This window comes from Nerophis ophidion, linkage group LG24 (assembly GCF_033978795.1).
Source record: "Nerophis ophidion isolate RoL-2023_Sa linkage group LG24, RoL_Noph_v1.0, whole genome shotgun sequence".
NCBI classification, from domain to species: domain Eukaryota; kingdom Metazoa; phylum Chordata; class Actinopteri; order Syngnathiformes; family Syngnathidae; genus Nerophis; species Nerophis ophidion.
Window position 1 is genome coordinate 10,640,430 of NC_084634.1, and position 17,479 is coordinate 10,657,908.

At 36.6% G+C, this 17,479-nt stretch overlaps 1 protein-coding gene across 2 annotated transcripts in view; it reads right to left on the reverse strand.

Moving 5' to 3' along the window:
* The window catches only part of ankef1a (ankyrin repeat and EF-hand domain containing 1a), a 56,435-nt gene that overhangs the window by 34,477 nt on the left and 4,479 nt on the right, over nt 1-17,479 (reverse strand). For both annotated transcript variants that reach the window (XM_061885693.1, XM_061885692.1), the window contains exons 4-6: nt 13,047-13,246; nt 3,536-3,685; nt 3,344-3,467 (exon numbers count right to left, since the gene is read on the reverse strand). In XM_061885693.1, the coding sequence (XP_061741677.1) occupies nt 3,344-3,467; nt 3,536-3,685; nt 13,047-13,246 (474 nt within the window). The remainder of the gene's footprint in view (nt 1-3,343; nt 3,468-3,535; nt 3,686-13,046; nt 13,247-17,479) is intronic.

Consider the following 17,479-nt stretch of genomic DNA (forward strand, 5'->3'; position numbering starts at 1 on the left):
AGGTGAGGATGGGAACGTAGATCGACCGGTAAATTGAGAGCTTTGCCTTCCGGCTCAGCTCCTTCTTCACCACAACGGATCGGTACAACGTCCGCATTACTGAAGACGCCGCACCGATCCGCCTGTCGATCTCACGATCCACTCTTCCCTCACTCGCGAACAAGACTCCTAGGTACTTGAACTCCTCCACTTGGGGCAGGGTCTCCTCCCCAACCCGGAGATGGCACTCCACCCTTTTCCGGGCGAGAACCATGGACTCGGATTTGGAGGTGCTGATTCTCATGGAACATGTCCACAAAAATCTAGCTGTCAACACTGAATATTGTATTGTTGCATTTCTTTTCAGTTTATGAACTTGTATTCATATTTTGTTGAAGTAGTATTCAATAAATATATTTATAAAGGATTTTTGAATTGTTGCTATTTTTAGAGTATTTTTGAAAAATCTCAAGTACCCCTTGGCATACCTTCAAGTACCCCCAGGGGTACGCGTACCCCCATTTGAGAACCACTGTCTTAGGGAGCGACTGAAAAGAAATAAGAGCATTTATTCAGTCCCTCTCCTGAGTATGGGGAAAATGTTGCATATTTTGCGTGTTTGCTGTTTAAAAAAATAAAAAATAAATAAATAAAAGGTTTCTTGGGCAAAAAAGGGCATAAAACAAAAAAACAAAAAATGTATAAAAAATAAACACTTACAATGGACAAATAGATTTGAAGTTGCTTTCAAGATTAAAGCATTGAAAATAAAAAATGATTAGGTATGACTTATTTTAATCACTTTTATGAGTTTTGTATCCCAAATAATTTTTGTGAGATTTTTTTTTAAACTGTAATTGCTCAAAAAATGCAAATTAATCAAAATCAACGTTGTTATGAATAATTAACCATTTAAATATTCCACTGTTTAATACTTCTGAGGGGAGATATTTCATATTTTATGTATTTGCTATAGAAACAAGTTTTCTCAGACAAAAAGGGCCTAAAACAAACAAAAAAAGATTGAAAAACTAATAAAAAGTTAAAAATGGATGGCTCAATCTAAAATTGATTTAGAGTTTTAAGTGTCAGAAAAAAAAGAAAAAAAAAAGAAAATTATCCATAACTTATATTGTATTACTTCCATGAGTGGGAACTTTTTGGATCTGTAAAAATTGTAATAGAATTTTTTTTTTTTTTTTAATTGCTCAAAAAATAAAAATGACTCAAAATCCATGTTGTCATGAATCATTGACAGCTGTAATTACTTCACATCAAATATTCCACTTTGGAATTTTCTTTGGGGAAAATGTTGCATATTTTGTGTGCTTGCTGTAAAAAAAAATTTAAAAAGTTTGCGGTTCTTCACCTTGGCGTTGCAGCCTGATGACAAAAGCACAGCAGCATGAGTTATTCGTCAGCCCCATTACGTCAGTATTTTACTTCTATGAGTGGGACCTTTTTGGTACCCTAAGAATTTTAGTTGAATTTCAATAAAAAAGTCATTGTTAAAAAAATAAAAATGATTCAAAATCAATGTTATACAAAACCTGTTTCCATATGAGTTGGGAAATTGTGTTAGATGTAAATATAAACGGAATACAATGATTTGCAAATCATTTTCAAGCCATATTTAGTTGAATATGCTACAAAGAAAACATATTTGATGTTCAAACTGATAAACATTTTTTTTGTGCAAATAATCATTAACTTTAGAATTTGATGCCTGCAACACGTGACGAAGAAGTTGGGAAAGGTGGCAATAAATACTGATAAAGTTGAGGAATGCTCATCAAACACTCACTTGGGACATCCCACAGGTGTGCAGGCTAATTGGGAACAGGTTGGTGCCCTGATTGGGTATAAAAACAGCTTCCCAAAAAATGCTGTCTTTCACAAGAAAGGATGGGGCGAGGTAGTCAAACAGTTTAAGAACAACGTTTCTCAAAGTGCAATTGCAAGAAATATAGGGATTTTAACATCTACGGTCCATAATATCATCAAAAAGTTCAGAGAATCTGGAGAAATCACTCCATGTAAGCGGCATGGCTGGAAACCAACATTGAATGACAGTGACCTTCGATCCTTCAGACGGCACTGTATAAAAAACTAACATCAATCTCTAAAGGATATCACCACATGGGCTCAGTAAAACTTCAGAAAAACATTGTCACTAAATACAGTTCGTCGCTACATCTGTAAGTGCAAGTTAAAGCTCTACTATGCAAAGCAAAAGCTATTTATCAACAACATCCAGAAACGCCGCCGGCTTCTCTGGGCTCGAGATCATCTAAGATGGACTGATGCAAAGTGGAAAAGTGTTCTGTGGTCTGACGAGTCTATATTTTAAATTGTTTTTGAAAAATGCAGACGTAGTGTCCTCTGGAACAAAGAGGAAAAGAAACATCCGGATTGTTATCGGCGCAAAGTTCAAAAGCCAGCATCTGTGATGGTATGGGGGTGTATTAGTGCCCAAGGCATAGGTAACTTACACATCTGTGAAGGCACCATTAATGCTGAAAGGTACATACAGGTTTTGGAACAACATATGCTGCCATCTAAACGTCGTCTTTTTCATGGACGCCCCTGCTTATTTCAGCAAGACAATGCCAAGCCACATTCAGCACGAGTTACAACAGCGTGGCTTCGTAAAAAAATAGCGTGGGTACTTTCCTGGCCCGCCTGCAGTCCAGACCTGTCTCCCATCAAAGATGTGTGGCGCGTTATGAAGCGTAAAATACGACAGCGGAGACCCAGGACTGTTGAACGACTAAAGCTCTACATAAAACAAGAATGGGAAAGAATTACATTTTCAAAGCTTCAACAATTAGTTTCCTCAGTTCCCAAACGTCTATTGAGTGTTGTTAAAAGAAAAGGTGATGTAACACGGTGGTGAACATGCCCTTTCCCAACTACTTTGGCACGTGTTGCAGCCATGAAATTCTAAGTTAATTATTATTTGCAAAAAATAAAGTTTATGAGTTTGAACATCAAATATCTTGTCTTTGTAGTGCATTCAACCGAATATGGGTTGAAAAGGATTTGCAAATCATTGTATTCCATTTATATTTACATCTAACACAATTTCCCAACTCATATGGAAACGGGGTTTGTAGATTATTGATCAATTTAAGGCCCCAAAAACTTCAAATCATATACTCCAATGTGAATATTTTTGGGGTGAAATAGTGCATTCCGTGATCCAATCAAATAACGCAAATAAATATCGCCTCCAAATATCCGCCTCCTTGACTACTAATAATCGGTATTGGTACAAAACATATCGGTCTCGCACTATTACTAACAGTGTTACTACTAGTCTTAATAGCAGTCTGACTAGTGGTGTGACTTGTAGTGCTGATACCTCTCTGAGCCAGGAACTTGCAGCAGTTGACATCTCCCGTTTGAGCGGCGTAGTGCAGGGCGGTGTTCTCGTCCACGTTGATGATGTTCATGTCAGCCGAGAAGGCCGACAGCAGCACAATCACCTGCGACACACGCAAGATGGTGACCACTGTAACACTGGACGTCAATCACCAGTGAGACTGCTGTTCACCTCAAAGAAGCCCCCCATGGCGGCGTAGTGCACAGCTGACAGGCGTTTCTCGTCCAGGGCGTTGGGATTGCCGCGCCTTTTGAGGATGTCTCTGACCAGGTCCAGCGAGCCGGCTTTGGCGGCCTCCATCAACGCCGTGACTCCCGTTTTCTGAAGGACAAGAGACACAACCACGAGGTTCTCATCTCTTTGCAAATATTCACATGACACCGACATTCTTTTCTGTGCTCTCAAACTGTCATAGTTGTAGAGTTTTATATTATTAATATTTTTTAGTTTTTATGTCAATGTTTTTTACTTTTTATGCAACTAACATTTTATAGTTTTTATGCATCTAATGTTTTATAGTTTATATTTTACTAACATTTTATATATTTTACTAATATGTTATAGTTTTTATTTTACTAACATTTTATAGTTTTTATTTTACTAACGTTTTATAGTTTTTATTTTGCTAAAATGTTATAGTTTTTATGTTATTAATGTACTATAGTTTTCATGTTACTAAGGTTTTATAGTTTTTATGCAACTAACGTTTTATAGTTTTTATGCAACTGTTTTATAGTTTTTATGCAACTAACATTTTACATATTTTTTTCACTAACATTTTATAGTTTTTATTTTACTAAAATTGTATAGTTTTTATTTTACTAACATTTTATACTTTTTATTTTACTAACATTTTATACTTTTTATCTTATTGATGTGTTATAGTTTTTATTTTACTAACATTTTATACTTTTTATTTTACTAACATTTTATACTTTTTATGTCATTAATGTCTTAAAGTTTTCAGTTACTAACATTTTATACTTTTTATGCAACTAATGTTTTATAGTATATAATTCACTAACATTTAGAAAAAAAAATTTTCACTACCTAAAATGTTGTACTTTTTATTTTACTAACATCCATACATCCATTTTCTACCGCTTGTCTCTGTTGGGGTCACGGGGGGTTGCTGGAGCCTATCTCAGCTGCATTCGGCGGTAGGCGAGGTACACCCTTGACAAGTCGCCACCTCATCGCAGATTTTACTAACATTTTATACTTTTTATTTTCCTAACATTTTATACTTTTTAAGTTTTTAATGTGTTATAGTTTTTATTTTACTAAAGTTTTATGTTTTTTTATTTTACTAACATGTTATAGTTTTTATGTTACTTATGTTTTATAGTATTTATTTTGTTAAAATGTTATAGTTTTTATGTTACTAATGTTTTTAGTGTTTATTTAACTAACGTTTCATAGTTATTATGTAAACATATTGTAGTTTTATATTACTAATGTTTTATAATTTTTATGGCAATTAAGTTTTATAGTTTTTATGTCATTAATGTTTTATAGTTTAATGTTATGAAATTTGTATTCTTTTTATTTCACTAAGGTTTTATAGTTTTTATGCAACTAATGTTTTATAGTTTATATTTTCCTAACATTTTATGTATATTTTTCACTGACATTTTATAGATTTTATTTTACTAACATCTTATAGTTTTTATTTTACTAACATTTTATAGTGTGCATGTTATTTTTGTGTTGTAGTTTTTATTTCACTTAATTTTATAGTTTTTATTTTACTAACATTTTATAGTTTTTATGTTATTAATGTCTTATAGTTTTTTATGTTACTAACGTTTTATAGTTTTTATTTTATTAATATTTTATAGTTTTTATGTTATTGTTTCATAGTTTTTATGTTAGCATATTATAGTTTGATATTACTAATGTTTCATAGTTTTTATGACACTAAAGTTTTGTAGTTTTATGTTATGAACATTTTATTGTTTTTATTTCACAAACGTTTTACATTTTTATGCAAGAAATGTTTTAGTTTTTATTTTACTAACATTTTATATATATTTTTTACAAAAATTTTATAGTTTTAGTTTTACTAACATTTTATAGTTTTTATGTTATTAATGTCTTATAGTTTTTATGTTGCTAAAGTTTATAGTTTTTATTTTATTAACATTTTATAGTTTTTGTGTTACTAACATTTTATTGTTTTTATGTTACTAACGTCTAATAGCTTTTGTGTTAACGTTTTATAGTTTTTATATCATTAAAATGTTATAGTAGTTATGTTATTAACATTTTATCGTTTTTGTAGTACTAAAGTCCAAAAAGCTTTTATATTATTAACATGCCCTGTGATGAGGTGGCGACTTGTCCAGGGTGTACACCGCCTTCCGCCCGATTGTAGCTGAGATAGGCACCAGCGCCCCCCCGCGACCACAAAAGGGAATAAGCGGTAGGAAAATGGATGGATGCATGGATGGATTATTAACATGTTATAGTTCAGGTATCTAAACGTGTGGGTCGGCCGAGAATCTAAAACAACTATATTTTGCTCTTCCCAAATATTTCAAATTACCAGGAACTCCAGGTTTTCCTGGAAATGCTTCCCATTGAAAATGAAAGGGCCAATTTTCAAACTTGTACCACTCCCACATTTCTCATCCAACTGGAATCGTTCCACTTTCAACATATTTCACTCATCCTGGACATTCATACTACCGTTTTCCAAGTTCAAAAGAATTGCGGAAATTCCCAGAATTCCTGGTTTTTCAAAGCCCTATTTCCAACCGTTTTTCTTTCAACTTCCCCTTCTGCATTTTTCAACCCATAACAAGCAATCCACCATAAAAACATTCCTCTTAGTTGGGACGGCAAAAGTAACTTTTTCTTTTTTGTAAAATGTTTCCAATTTTCCCCAATTTCCAGGAATTCCAAAATAGAAATGATCAACTAGAAAATTCCCGCGGAAATTTTGATGGGCCTGCTATCTGTGCCCTGGACCTCTGGCCGGGGGTCGCCGGAAGCCGCCGTACTTATTAGATGGTGCAGAGTGTCTGAATCCGGGAGTTTTAGGTGTCACTCTACAAAATGAGCCACATGCTACAATAGCATATTTACACAAAAATGAAAACACGTAGCATGTGTGCTAAAAATAGCATGGTAACAGTCGGCATGTTTCATCTCAAAGGTGTATGGCTGCGGAAATAGAAAAAAACATATGTAAAATTCGAAAAAAAAGTTAGCATGTTTACGTTAGCTTGCTAGCATGCTATCATTTGCATGCTAAAAGGGTAACAAGTGTCATATATGAAGTCATATGACAGTCAACTACGTCATTTCTCAACCGATTCCAAAACTTCAAACACCGACCAATTAATATCATCTTGGAAAATTGTGACATTTATCCTTATTTGTCAAAATTCACAGTTTTCCTAAAATTTCCAAATTTTCTGATTATTTTTATTTAAATGAATGGATAATCTTTCCAAATTTCACATCTGCCACATTTGTCAAGTGAATCAAACCATTCCACCATCAACAAACTCCACTCATCCCGAACTTTCCCAATGTACCCCCAAAATTCTAATTTCCCCAGAATTCCTGGAATTCTGTAAAACGTTTTAAATATAAAAGTGTCGCTACATCAACATTTTTCAACCGATTCACACCATTGCACTTTTAACACATTTCACTCATCCAGGACAATTAAAACTACCATTTTCCAAGTTTAGCAATAGTCCAGGAAGTTCCAGAATTCGCAGTTTTCCTACACCCTACTTCCACCGTTTTTTCTTTCAACTTACCCTTCTACAAACCCCGTTTCCATATGAGTTGGGAAATTGTGTTAGATGTAAATATAAACGGAATACAATGATTTGCAAATCCTTTTCAACCCATATTAAATTGAATGCACTAAAAAAAACAAGATAGTTGATGTTCAAACTCATAAACTTTTTTTTTTTTTTTTGCAAATAATAATTAACTTACAATTTCATGGCTGCAACACGTGCCAAAGTAGTTGGGAAAGGGAATGTACACAACTGTGTTACATCACCTTTTCTTTTAACAACACTCAATAAACGTTTGGAAACTGACAAAACTAATTGTTGAAGCTTTGAAAGTGGAATTCTTTCCCATTCTTGTTTTATGTAGAGCTTCAGTCGTTCAACAGTCCGGGGTCCCTCCGCTGTCGTATTTTACGCTTCATAACACGCCACACATTTTGGATGGGAGACAGGTATGGACTGCAGGCGGGCCAGGAAAGTACCCGCACTCTTTTTTTACGAAGCCACGCTTTTGTAACACTTGCTGAATGTGGCTTGGCATTGTCTTGCTGAGATAAGCAGGGGCGTCCATGAAAAAGATGGCGCTTAGATGGCAGCATATGTTGTTCCAAAACTTGTATGTATCTTTCAGCATTAATGGTGCCTTCACAGATGTGTAAGTTACCCATGCCTTGGGCACTAATACACCCCCATACCATCACAGATGCTGGCTTTTGAACTTTGCGTCGATAACAGTCTGGATGGTTCGCTTCTTCTTTGGTCCGGATGACACGATATCGAATATTTCCAAAAACAATTTGAAATGTGGACTCGTCAGACCACAGAACACCTTTATACTTTGCATCAGTCCATCTTAGATGATCTCAGGCCCAGAGAAGCCGGCGGCGTTTCTGGATGTTGTTGATGAATAGCTTTTGCTTTGCATATTGGAGCTTTAACTTGCACTTACAGATGTAGCGACCAACTGTATTTAGTGACAGTGGTTTTCTGAAGTGTTCCTGAGCCCATGTGGTGATATCCTTTAGAGATTGATGTCGTTTTTTGATACGGTGCCGTCTGAGGGATCGAAGGTCACGGTCATTCAATGTTGGTTTCCGGCCATGCCGCTTACTTGGAGTGATTTCTCCAGATTCTCTGAACCTTTTGATGATATTATGGACCGTAGATGTTAAAATCCCTAGATTTCTTGCAATTGCACTTTGAGAAACGTTGTTCTTAAACTGTTTGACTATTTGCTCACGCAATTGTGGACAAAGGGGTGTACCTCGCCCCATCCTTTCTTGTGGAAGACTGAGCATTTTTTGGGAAGCTGTTTTTATACCTAATCATGGCACCCACCTGTTCCCTATTAGCCTGCACACCTGTGAGATATTCAAAATAAGTGTTTGATGAGCATTCCTCAACTTTATCAGTATTTATTGCCACCTTTCCCAACTTCTTTGTCACGTGTTGCTGGCATCAAATTCTAAAGTTAATGATTATTTGCACACAAAAAAAAAAAAAATGTTTATCTGTTTGAACTTAAAATATGTTGTCAACTGAATATGGGTTAAAAATGATTTGAAATTATTGTATTCCGTTTATATTTACATCTAACACAATTTTCCAACTCATATTCAAATGGGATTTGTACATTTTTCAACCCATATCAACCATTCCACTTGGTTGGGACATCAATGGAATTCTTTTTTTTCTTTGTAAAAATTCCCAAATTTCCAGTAATTCCAAAACACAAACTCTCAATTACAAAAAGGTTAATAAGTCATCATTTCTTGACCGATTCCAAAACTTCAAACACCAACCAATTCATATCTTCTACGAAAATTATGATAATATTTATATATTTTTTTAAATTCCTGGTTTTCCTACAATTCCCAAATTTTCAGAAAATTTCCATTCAAATGAATGGACAATCTACCTAATTTCACAACTGCCACATTTGTCAAGTGATTCAAACCATTCCACCATCAACACATTCAACTCATCCTGAACATTCCAACTAACAATTTCCCAACTTCCCCCCAAAATTAAAATTTCCCTAGAATTCCTTGAATTCTGTAAAAAATGTTAAATGCCGCTACATCAACATTTCTCAACCGATTCACACCATTCCACTTATCCAGGACAATAAAAACTACCTTTTCCAAGTTAAAAATATTCCAGGAATTTCCAGAATTCTCTTTTTTTTCTACACCCTCCTTCTACCATCTTTTCTTTCAACTTCTCCTTCTACAATTTCCAACCCATAGCAAGTATTCCACTTGGTTGAGACATCAAAATAATAATTTTTTTTCTACGTAAAAATTCCCGAAGTTCTAGGAATTCCGAAACACCAACTCTCAATTACAAAATGTTACGGCGTTATCATTTCTCGACCGATTCCAAAAATTCCAACACCGACCAATTCATATCATCTAGGAAAATTGTGATATTATCTATATATTTTTTTAAATTCCTGGTTTTCCTAAAATTCCCCAATTTTCTGAAAATTTCCATTCAAACAAATGGACAATCTTTACAAATTTCACAACTGCCACATTTGTCATGTGATTCAAACCATTCCACCATCAACACATTCCACTCATCCTGAACATTCAAACTAACACTTTCCCAACTTCCCCCCAAAATTTAAATTTCCCCAGAATTTCTGGAATCCTGTAAAACGTTTTAAATATACAAGTGTCGCTACATCAACATTTCTCAATTGATTCACACCATTCCACTTTTAACACATTTCACTCATCCAGGACAATTACAACTACAATTTTCCAAGTTAAAAAAAATAGTCCAGGAATTTCCAGAATTCTCAGTTTTCCTACAACCTACTTCCACCGTATTTTCTTTCAACTTCCCCTTCTACATTTTTCAACCCATATCAAGTTTTTACTTGGTTGAGACATCAAAGTATTTTTTTTTTCTTTGAAAAAATTCCCAAACTTCCAGGAATTTCGAAACACGAACTCTCAATTACAAAGTGTTACTACGTCATCATTTATCGATCAATTCTAAAACTTCAAAGACCGACCAATTCCTATCATCTAGGAAATTTGTGATATTATATATTTATAGTTTTAAATTCCTGGTTTTTCTAAAATTCCCAAATTTTCAGAAAATTTCCATTCAAATAAAAGGACAATCTTTCCAAATCTCACTATTGCCACATTTGTCAAGTGATTCAAACCATTCCACCATCAACACATTCCACTCATCCTGAACATTCAAACTAACACTTTCCCAACTTCCCCCCAAAATTTTAATTTCCGCAGAATTCCTGGAATTCTGTAAAACATTTTAAATATACAAGTGTCGCGACATCAACATTTCTCAATTGATTCACACCAATCCACTTTTAACACATTTCAGTCATCCAGGACAATTACAACTACCATTTTCCAAGTTAAAAAAAATAGTCCAGGAAGTTCCAGAATTCCCAGTTTTCCTACAACCTACTTCCACCGTATTTTCTTTCAACTTCCCCTTCTACATTTTTCGACCCATATCAAGTTTCTACTTGGTTGGGGCATCCAAGTATTTTTTTTTTCTTCGAAAAAATTCCCAAACTTCCAGGAATTTCGAAACACCAACTCTCAATTACAAAGTGTTACTACGTCATCATTTCTCAGCCAATTCCAAAACTTCAAAGACCGGCCAATTCCTATCATCTAGGAAATTTGTGATATTATTTATTTGTAGTTTTAAATTCCTGTTTTTCCTAAAATTCCCAAATTTTCTGAAAATTTCCATTCAAATGAATGGACAATCTTTCCAAATCTCACAATTGCCACATTTATCAAGTGATTCAAACTATTCCACCATCAACACATTCCACTCATCCTGAACATTCAAACTAACACTTTCCCAACTTCCCCCCAAAATTTAAATTTCCCTAGAATTTCTGGAATTCTGTAAAAATATTTAGATATACAAGTGTCGCAACATCAACATTTCTCAATTGATTCACACCATTCCACTTTTAACACATTTCACTCATCCAGGACAATTACAACTACAATTTTCCAAGTTAAAAAAAATAGTCCAGGAATTTCCAGAATTCTCAGTTTTCCTACAACCTACTTCCACCGTATTTTCTTTCAACTTCCCCTTCTACATTTTTCAACCCATATCAAGTTTTTACTTGGTTGAGACATCAAAGTATTTTTTTTTTTCTTTGAAAAAATTCCCAAACTTCCAGGAATTTCGAAACACGAACTCTCAATTACAAAGTGTTACTACGTCATCATTTATCGATCAATTCTAAAACTTCAAAGACCGACCAATTCCTATCATCTAGGATATTTGTGATATTATATATTTATAGTTTTAAATTCCTGGTTTTTCTAAAATTCCCAAATTTTCAGAAAATTTCCATTCAAATGAATGGACAATCTTTCCAAATCTCCCAATTGCCACATTTGTCAAGTGATTCAAACCATTCCACCATCAACACATTCCACTCATCCTGAACATTCAAACCAACACTTTCCCAACTTCCCCCCAAAATTTAAATTTCCGCAGAATTCCTGGAATTCTGTAAAACATTTTAAATATACAAGTGTCGCGACATCAACATTTCTCAATTGATTCACACCAATCCACTTTTAACACATTTCACTCATCCAGGACAATTAAAACTACCATTTTCCAAGTTAAAAAAAATAGTCCAGGAATTTCCAGAATTCCCAGTTTTCTTACAACCTAATTCCACCGTATTTTCTTTCAACTTCCCCTTCTACATTTTTCGACCCATATCAAGTTTCTACTTGGTTGGGGCATCAAAGTATTTATTTTTTCTTCGAAAAAATTCCCAAACTTCCAGGAATTCCGAAACACCAACTCTCAATAACAAAGTGTGAGTACGTCATCATTTCTCAGCCGATTCCGAAACTTCAAAGACCGACCAATTCCTATCATCAAGGAAATTTGTGATATTATTTATTTGTAGTTTTAAATTCCTGGTTTTCCTAAAATTCCCAAATTTTCTGAAAATTTCCATTCAAATGAATGGACAATCTTTCCAAATCTCACAATTGCCACATTTGTCAAGTGATTCAAACTATTCCACCATCAACACATTCCACTCATCCTGAACATTCAAACTAACACTTTCCCAACTTCCCCCCAAAATTTTAATTTCCGCAGAATTCCTGGTATTATGTAAAACATTTTAAATATACAAGTGTCGCTACATCAACATTTCTCAATTGATTCACACCATTCCACTTTTAACACATTTCACTCATCCAGGACAATTACAACTACCATTTTCCAAGTTAAAAAAAATAGTTCAGGAAGTTCCAGAATTCCCAGTTTTCCTACAACCTACTTCCACCGTATTTTCTTTCAACTTCCCCTTCTACATTTTTCGACCCATATCAAGTTTCTACTTGGTTGGGGCATCAAAGTATTTATTTTTTCTTCGAAAAAATTCCCAAACTTCCAGGAATTCCGAAACACCAACACTCAATAACAAAGTGTAAGTACGTCATCATTTCTCAGCCGATTCCCAAACTTCAAAGACCGACCAATTCCTATCATCAAGGAAATTTGTGATATTATTTATTTGTAGTTTTAAATTCCTGGTTTTCCTAAAATTCCCAAATTTTCAGAAAATTTCCATTAAAATAAATGGACAATCTTTCCAAATCTCACAATTGCCACATTTTGTCAAGTGATTCAAACAATTCCACCATCAACACACTCCACTCATCCTACACATTCAAACCTACACTTTCCCCAAATTCAGATTTTCCCAGAACTCCTGGAATGCTGTAACACATTTTAAATATAAAAGTGTCGCTACGTCAACATTTCTCGACCGATTCAAACAATTCCAACACCGACCAATTCAGCTCCTTCAGGACATTCATGCTATTCATCACATTCAAAAAAATTCTCATTTCCTGAAACTCCCTCCGACGAATTACCTGATCGGCGGCATTGGGGTCGGCGCCTTGTGCCAGCATCATGTGACACATGGGGGCGCACTCTTTGGCATGTTGGCACATGAGCTGGAAGACATGGGTCCCCTGAGACGACACGTTGTTGACGTCTGCCTGGTACTCTAGCACCACCTGCAGGCAGCGTGTGTGCCGCTTGGTCGGATAGATGCAGTAGAAAAGGACACCTGCAGCCGGGACACAAAGGAGGACATTTTTGTCTTGGGCGGTCATGATTAGAGATGTCCCATTATGGCTTTTTTGCCGTTCAACTCTTAATTACCGATTTGGATATCAACCGATACCGTTGTATTCAGTCGTAGAATTAACACATTATGGACGTGGCGCAGTGGGAGAGTGGCCGTGCGCAACCCGAGGGTCACTGGTTCAAATCCCACCTAGAACCAACCTCGTCACGTCCGTTGTGTCCTGAGCAAGACACTTCACCCTTGCTCCTGATGGGTGCTGGTTGGTGCCTTGCATGGCAGCTCCCTCCATCAGTGTGTGAATGTGTGTGTGAATGGGTAAATGTGGAAGTAGTGTCAAAGCGCTTTGAGTACCTTGAAGGTAGAAACGCGCTATACAAGTACAACCCATTATTATGCCTAATTTTGTTGTGACGCCCCGCTGGATGCACTAAACAATGTAACAAGGTTTTTTCAAAATAAATCAACTCAAGTTATGGAGAAAAAAAAATGCCAACATGGCACTGCCATATTTATTATTGAAGTCACAAAGTGCATTATTGTTTTGCCTAAAAACAGCAGCTTGGAATTTGGGACAGGCTCTCCCTAATAGAGCATGAGGAGGTTGAGGTGGGCGGGGTTAGGGGGAGGGCTGAGTTGAGGTAGGGGTGTATATTGTAGCGTCCCAGAAGAGTTAGTGCTGCAAGGGATCCGGGTATTTGTCCTGTTGTGTCTTTGTTGTGTTACGGTGCGGATGTTCTCCCGAAATGTGTTTGTCATTCTTGTTTGGTGTGGGTTCACAGTGTGGCGCATATTTGCAACAATGTTAAAGTGGTTTATACGGCCACCCTCAGTGTGACCTGTATGGCTGTTGACCAACAATGCTTTGCATTCACTTGTGCGTGTGAAAAGATGTAGATATTATGTGACTGGGCTTTAAGGCGCGCCCCCAATATTGTCGTCTGGGTGAAAAGCGGGAAAAATTGGAGAGAATGGTTGCCCCAGGAGATTTTCGGGAGGGACACAGAAATTCGGGAGTCTCCCGGGAAAAACGGGAGGGTTGGCAAGTATGACTGGGAGACGCAACTGTTCTGTACTTTTCCCTACGTCCGTGTACCACCCCATACAGCGGCATTTTAAAAAGTCATAAATTCTATTTTTTGAAACCGATATCGATAATTTCCGATATTACATTTTACAGCATTTATCGGCCAATAACATCGGCAGTCCGATATTATCGGACATCTCTAGTCATGGTCCTTACATATTTACATATATTTACATACCGCAGTTTCCGTACCATAGGGCGCACCGGATAATAAGGCGCACTGCCGATGAATGGTCTATTTTCTATCTTTTTCATATAAAAGGTGCTCCGGATCATATTATTTATTTTTTTCTAAATGGAAAACACTTCCTTGTGGTGTACATAACATTTAATGATGTTTTTTGGTCAAAAATGTTGCATAGATGATGTTTTACAGATCATCTTCAAGCCGATTTCTCATAGTCGCTTCTGGATGCGCTGTTTTGTGGGCGGTCTTATTTACGTGGCTCACCTTCAGCAGCGTCTTCTCCCCGTCATCTTTGTTGTAGCGGTGTAGCGTGCAAGGACGGGAGTGGAAGAAGTGTCAAAAGATGGCGCTAATTCAGACTTTGTTTAAAAAGGCCTTAGTGGCCACATGCGTGGACAGCACCTTTTAGCTCTTATTTCCAATATGGTGTACACTACTGAATTGGGTGCTTATGGCCGCTTATGTAGACACTTATACTGCCATCTGGTGGTGTCAGAAGAGTATAACATACAATGGAATTTGGAAAAAAAAAGTTGTCAAAATTAAAATGAGCATGTCACTACACATGAAGTACACATTTGTGTACTTATGGACTAAGTACATCATATCAAAAGATGATTCTTAGTTTTATTCTAATTAGGGTCTAATAAGCCCAAATAGCAAAAAGAAATGGAAAAAAAAGCATGTAAACAAACAGCTTTGGCCTTAAGAGGCTAAATTAATAACGGAGCAGCATCTACTCATCCGGAGACAACAACACAGGAAATGTGTCCCGTGAAAAACTGTCCGACCGGAACTATAATAACTAATGTTCCTTTGGTGAATAATGTAAACTCACTTTACCAGTATGTTTTAGCACTTTCATGGCGAGTTTACGGACATATATAAGTAGGAACTTTACACTACTTTATATTAGAAATGCCAACAGCGGAGGAGGAATGTCCCATAACAAGAAGACAGAGTAAAAGAAGAAGTTTATCGACTATGTCGTCGGTACAGACTACAAAGGCGGACGCGCACAAATTTTTTTAAGGCTATATCGGTAAACTTTGATTGATTGATTGATTGATTGATTGATTTATGACTTGTTCAACTCTACTCATTCACTTCAAATTATGCAAACTACCGTGAAATCCCGGACTTCTCCTTTTTTGTTGGTCAATGAGAGAGGATGAGAGTTTATCATCACACCTCAATTTCTCTAATATTGTATTTTAGTCTCTAACATGTCCATGCTGCCCAGTTGGTAAAACTCACTGTCAGTATCAATAACTGGAGCGCCAATACTGTTCCAAAATATTGTCACGGTGCGTGAAACAGAGTGCATGTTCATGTAGTCGGAGTCGAAATTGCATTTCAACACATGAGTCGGACACACGCTCACGTTGGAATGGAACAGCTATCAAGTGACTCAGAGAAGAGCTTGATCTGTAATTCCATCTTCTGAGAAGCTGCCTTCTCGATGTCTCCCTCCTAAAAGCTGACATTTCCCCCCCTGAGAGTGTTTCCAATTTCCAGTGGTCGTTCAAAAGCAGTGACGCCGAGTAATTAGCGTGATGGATTGAGAAGCGTAGCGAAAAGGGCTTGAGGCTCACTGATTGGAACTGTTGTAGATCACTTAACCTCATCAATATCTCAAGAGGAGCACCTTGAATCTCAACAAGGAGTCGCCGAGTCATCTCGTTAAAGACGGAACACAGCGTTGGGAAACTCATCTTTTCAAATCAGGCTGAACAATGTCATTAGGTTTCAAATGTTTCAATATAGGAATTGTTAGCATTTTATCTAACTAGAACGTAAGAGGCTACTTTTTTCCCCGACGCTTTGTACCCTGCGGCTTAAAAAAAGGGTGCAGCTAATTTATGGATTTTTCTGCGGTGACGGCCAAAAAGCAAATAGTTTTGGTTGGTAGAGTGGCCGTGCCAGCAACTTGGGGGTTCCTGGTGCGTTCCCCAGCTTCTACCCCCTCGTCTCGTCCGTTATGTCCTTGAGCAAGACACTTCACCCTTGCTCCAGATGGGTCGTGGTTAGGGCCCTGCATGGCAGCTCCCGCCATCAGTGTGTGAATGGGTGAATGTGGAAATAGTGTCAACGCGCTTTGAGTACCTTGAAGGTAGAAAAGCGCTATCCAAGTATAACCCATTTACTATTAGACACACGCAAATACACTGAAATGGTGAGCTATTGTTTGTACTACGGCGCCATCTTTTGGATGAGTTTGCTAACTGCACGTGCTGCTGGGTGAATGCCTAGAAGTGTTTCCAGCGGGTTAAAGCCTTGAACTGGAAGTAAAAGTGTCGTTCAGTCTTCTAACCGTCTACAGCGTTTCTACTCGTATGGATTCTTCATTCATCACTCCAAGCAATGTGTCTAAGTTTTACAGTATAACTAAAACTATTCGTACTTACTAAAGCGTCACATGTGTGATGTCTGTAGGAGTGTTTTCGTGCATATTTGTACGTGCTATCGTAATGTAATCAAGCTGGCGTCCTTAGCATCAGCCAATATGCTAACAGGTTTACGAGTGTCTGTTAGTATTATTAACTTGCAATGGCTTTCTTTTTATATTGTTTTAGTTTCAGAAATTCCTCTGTAAATTCACCAAAACATCACCATGGAGTTATTGAGTCTGTTTAGCTGATTAGAAAGCTAGCTGGGAGTGGACCAATCCTCTTATTGAGTCTGGTTAGCTGATTGGATAGTTAGCCGGGAGTGGACCACTCCTCTTATTGAGACTGTTTAGCTGATTGGAGAGCTAGCTTCCGCAGCTAGTAGGTCAATGACTATGACTTCTGTTTTGTTTGCACAGCCGTTTTACTGCCATGACACCAATTGGAAACAATTAAGTTATGTAGATAAACATTTACAAAATATTTCTGTGTAAATAACTCATTTCACAACATATATATCTGCGGCTTATTGCCCGGTGCAGCTAATATAT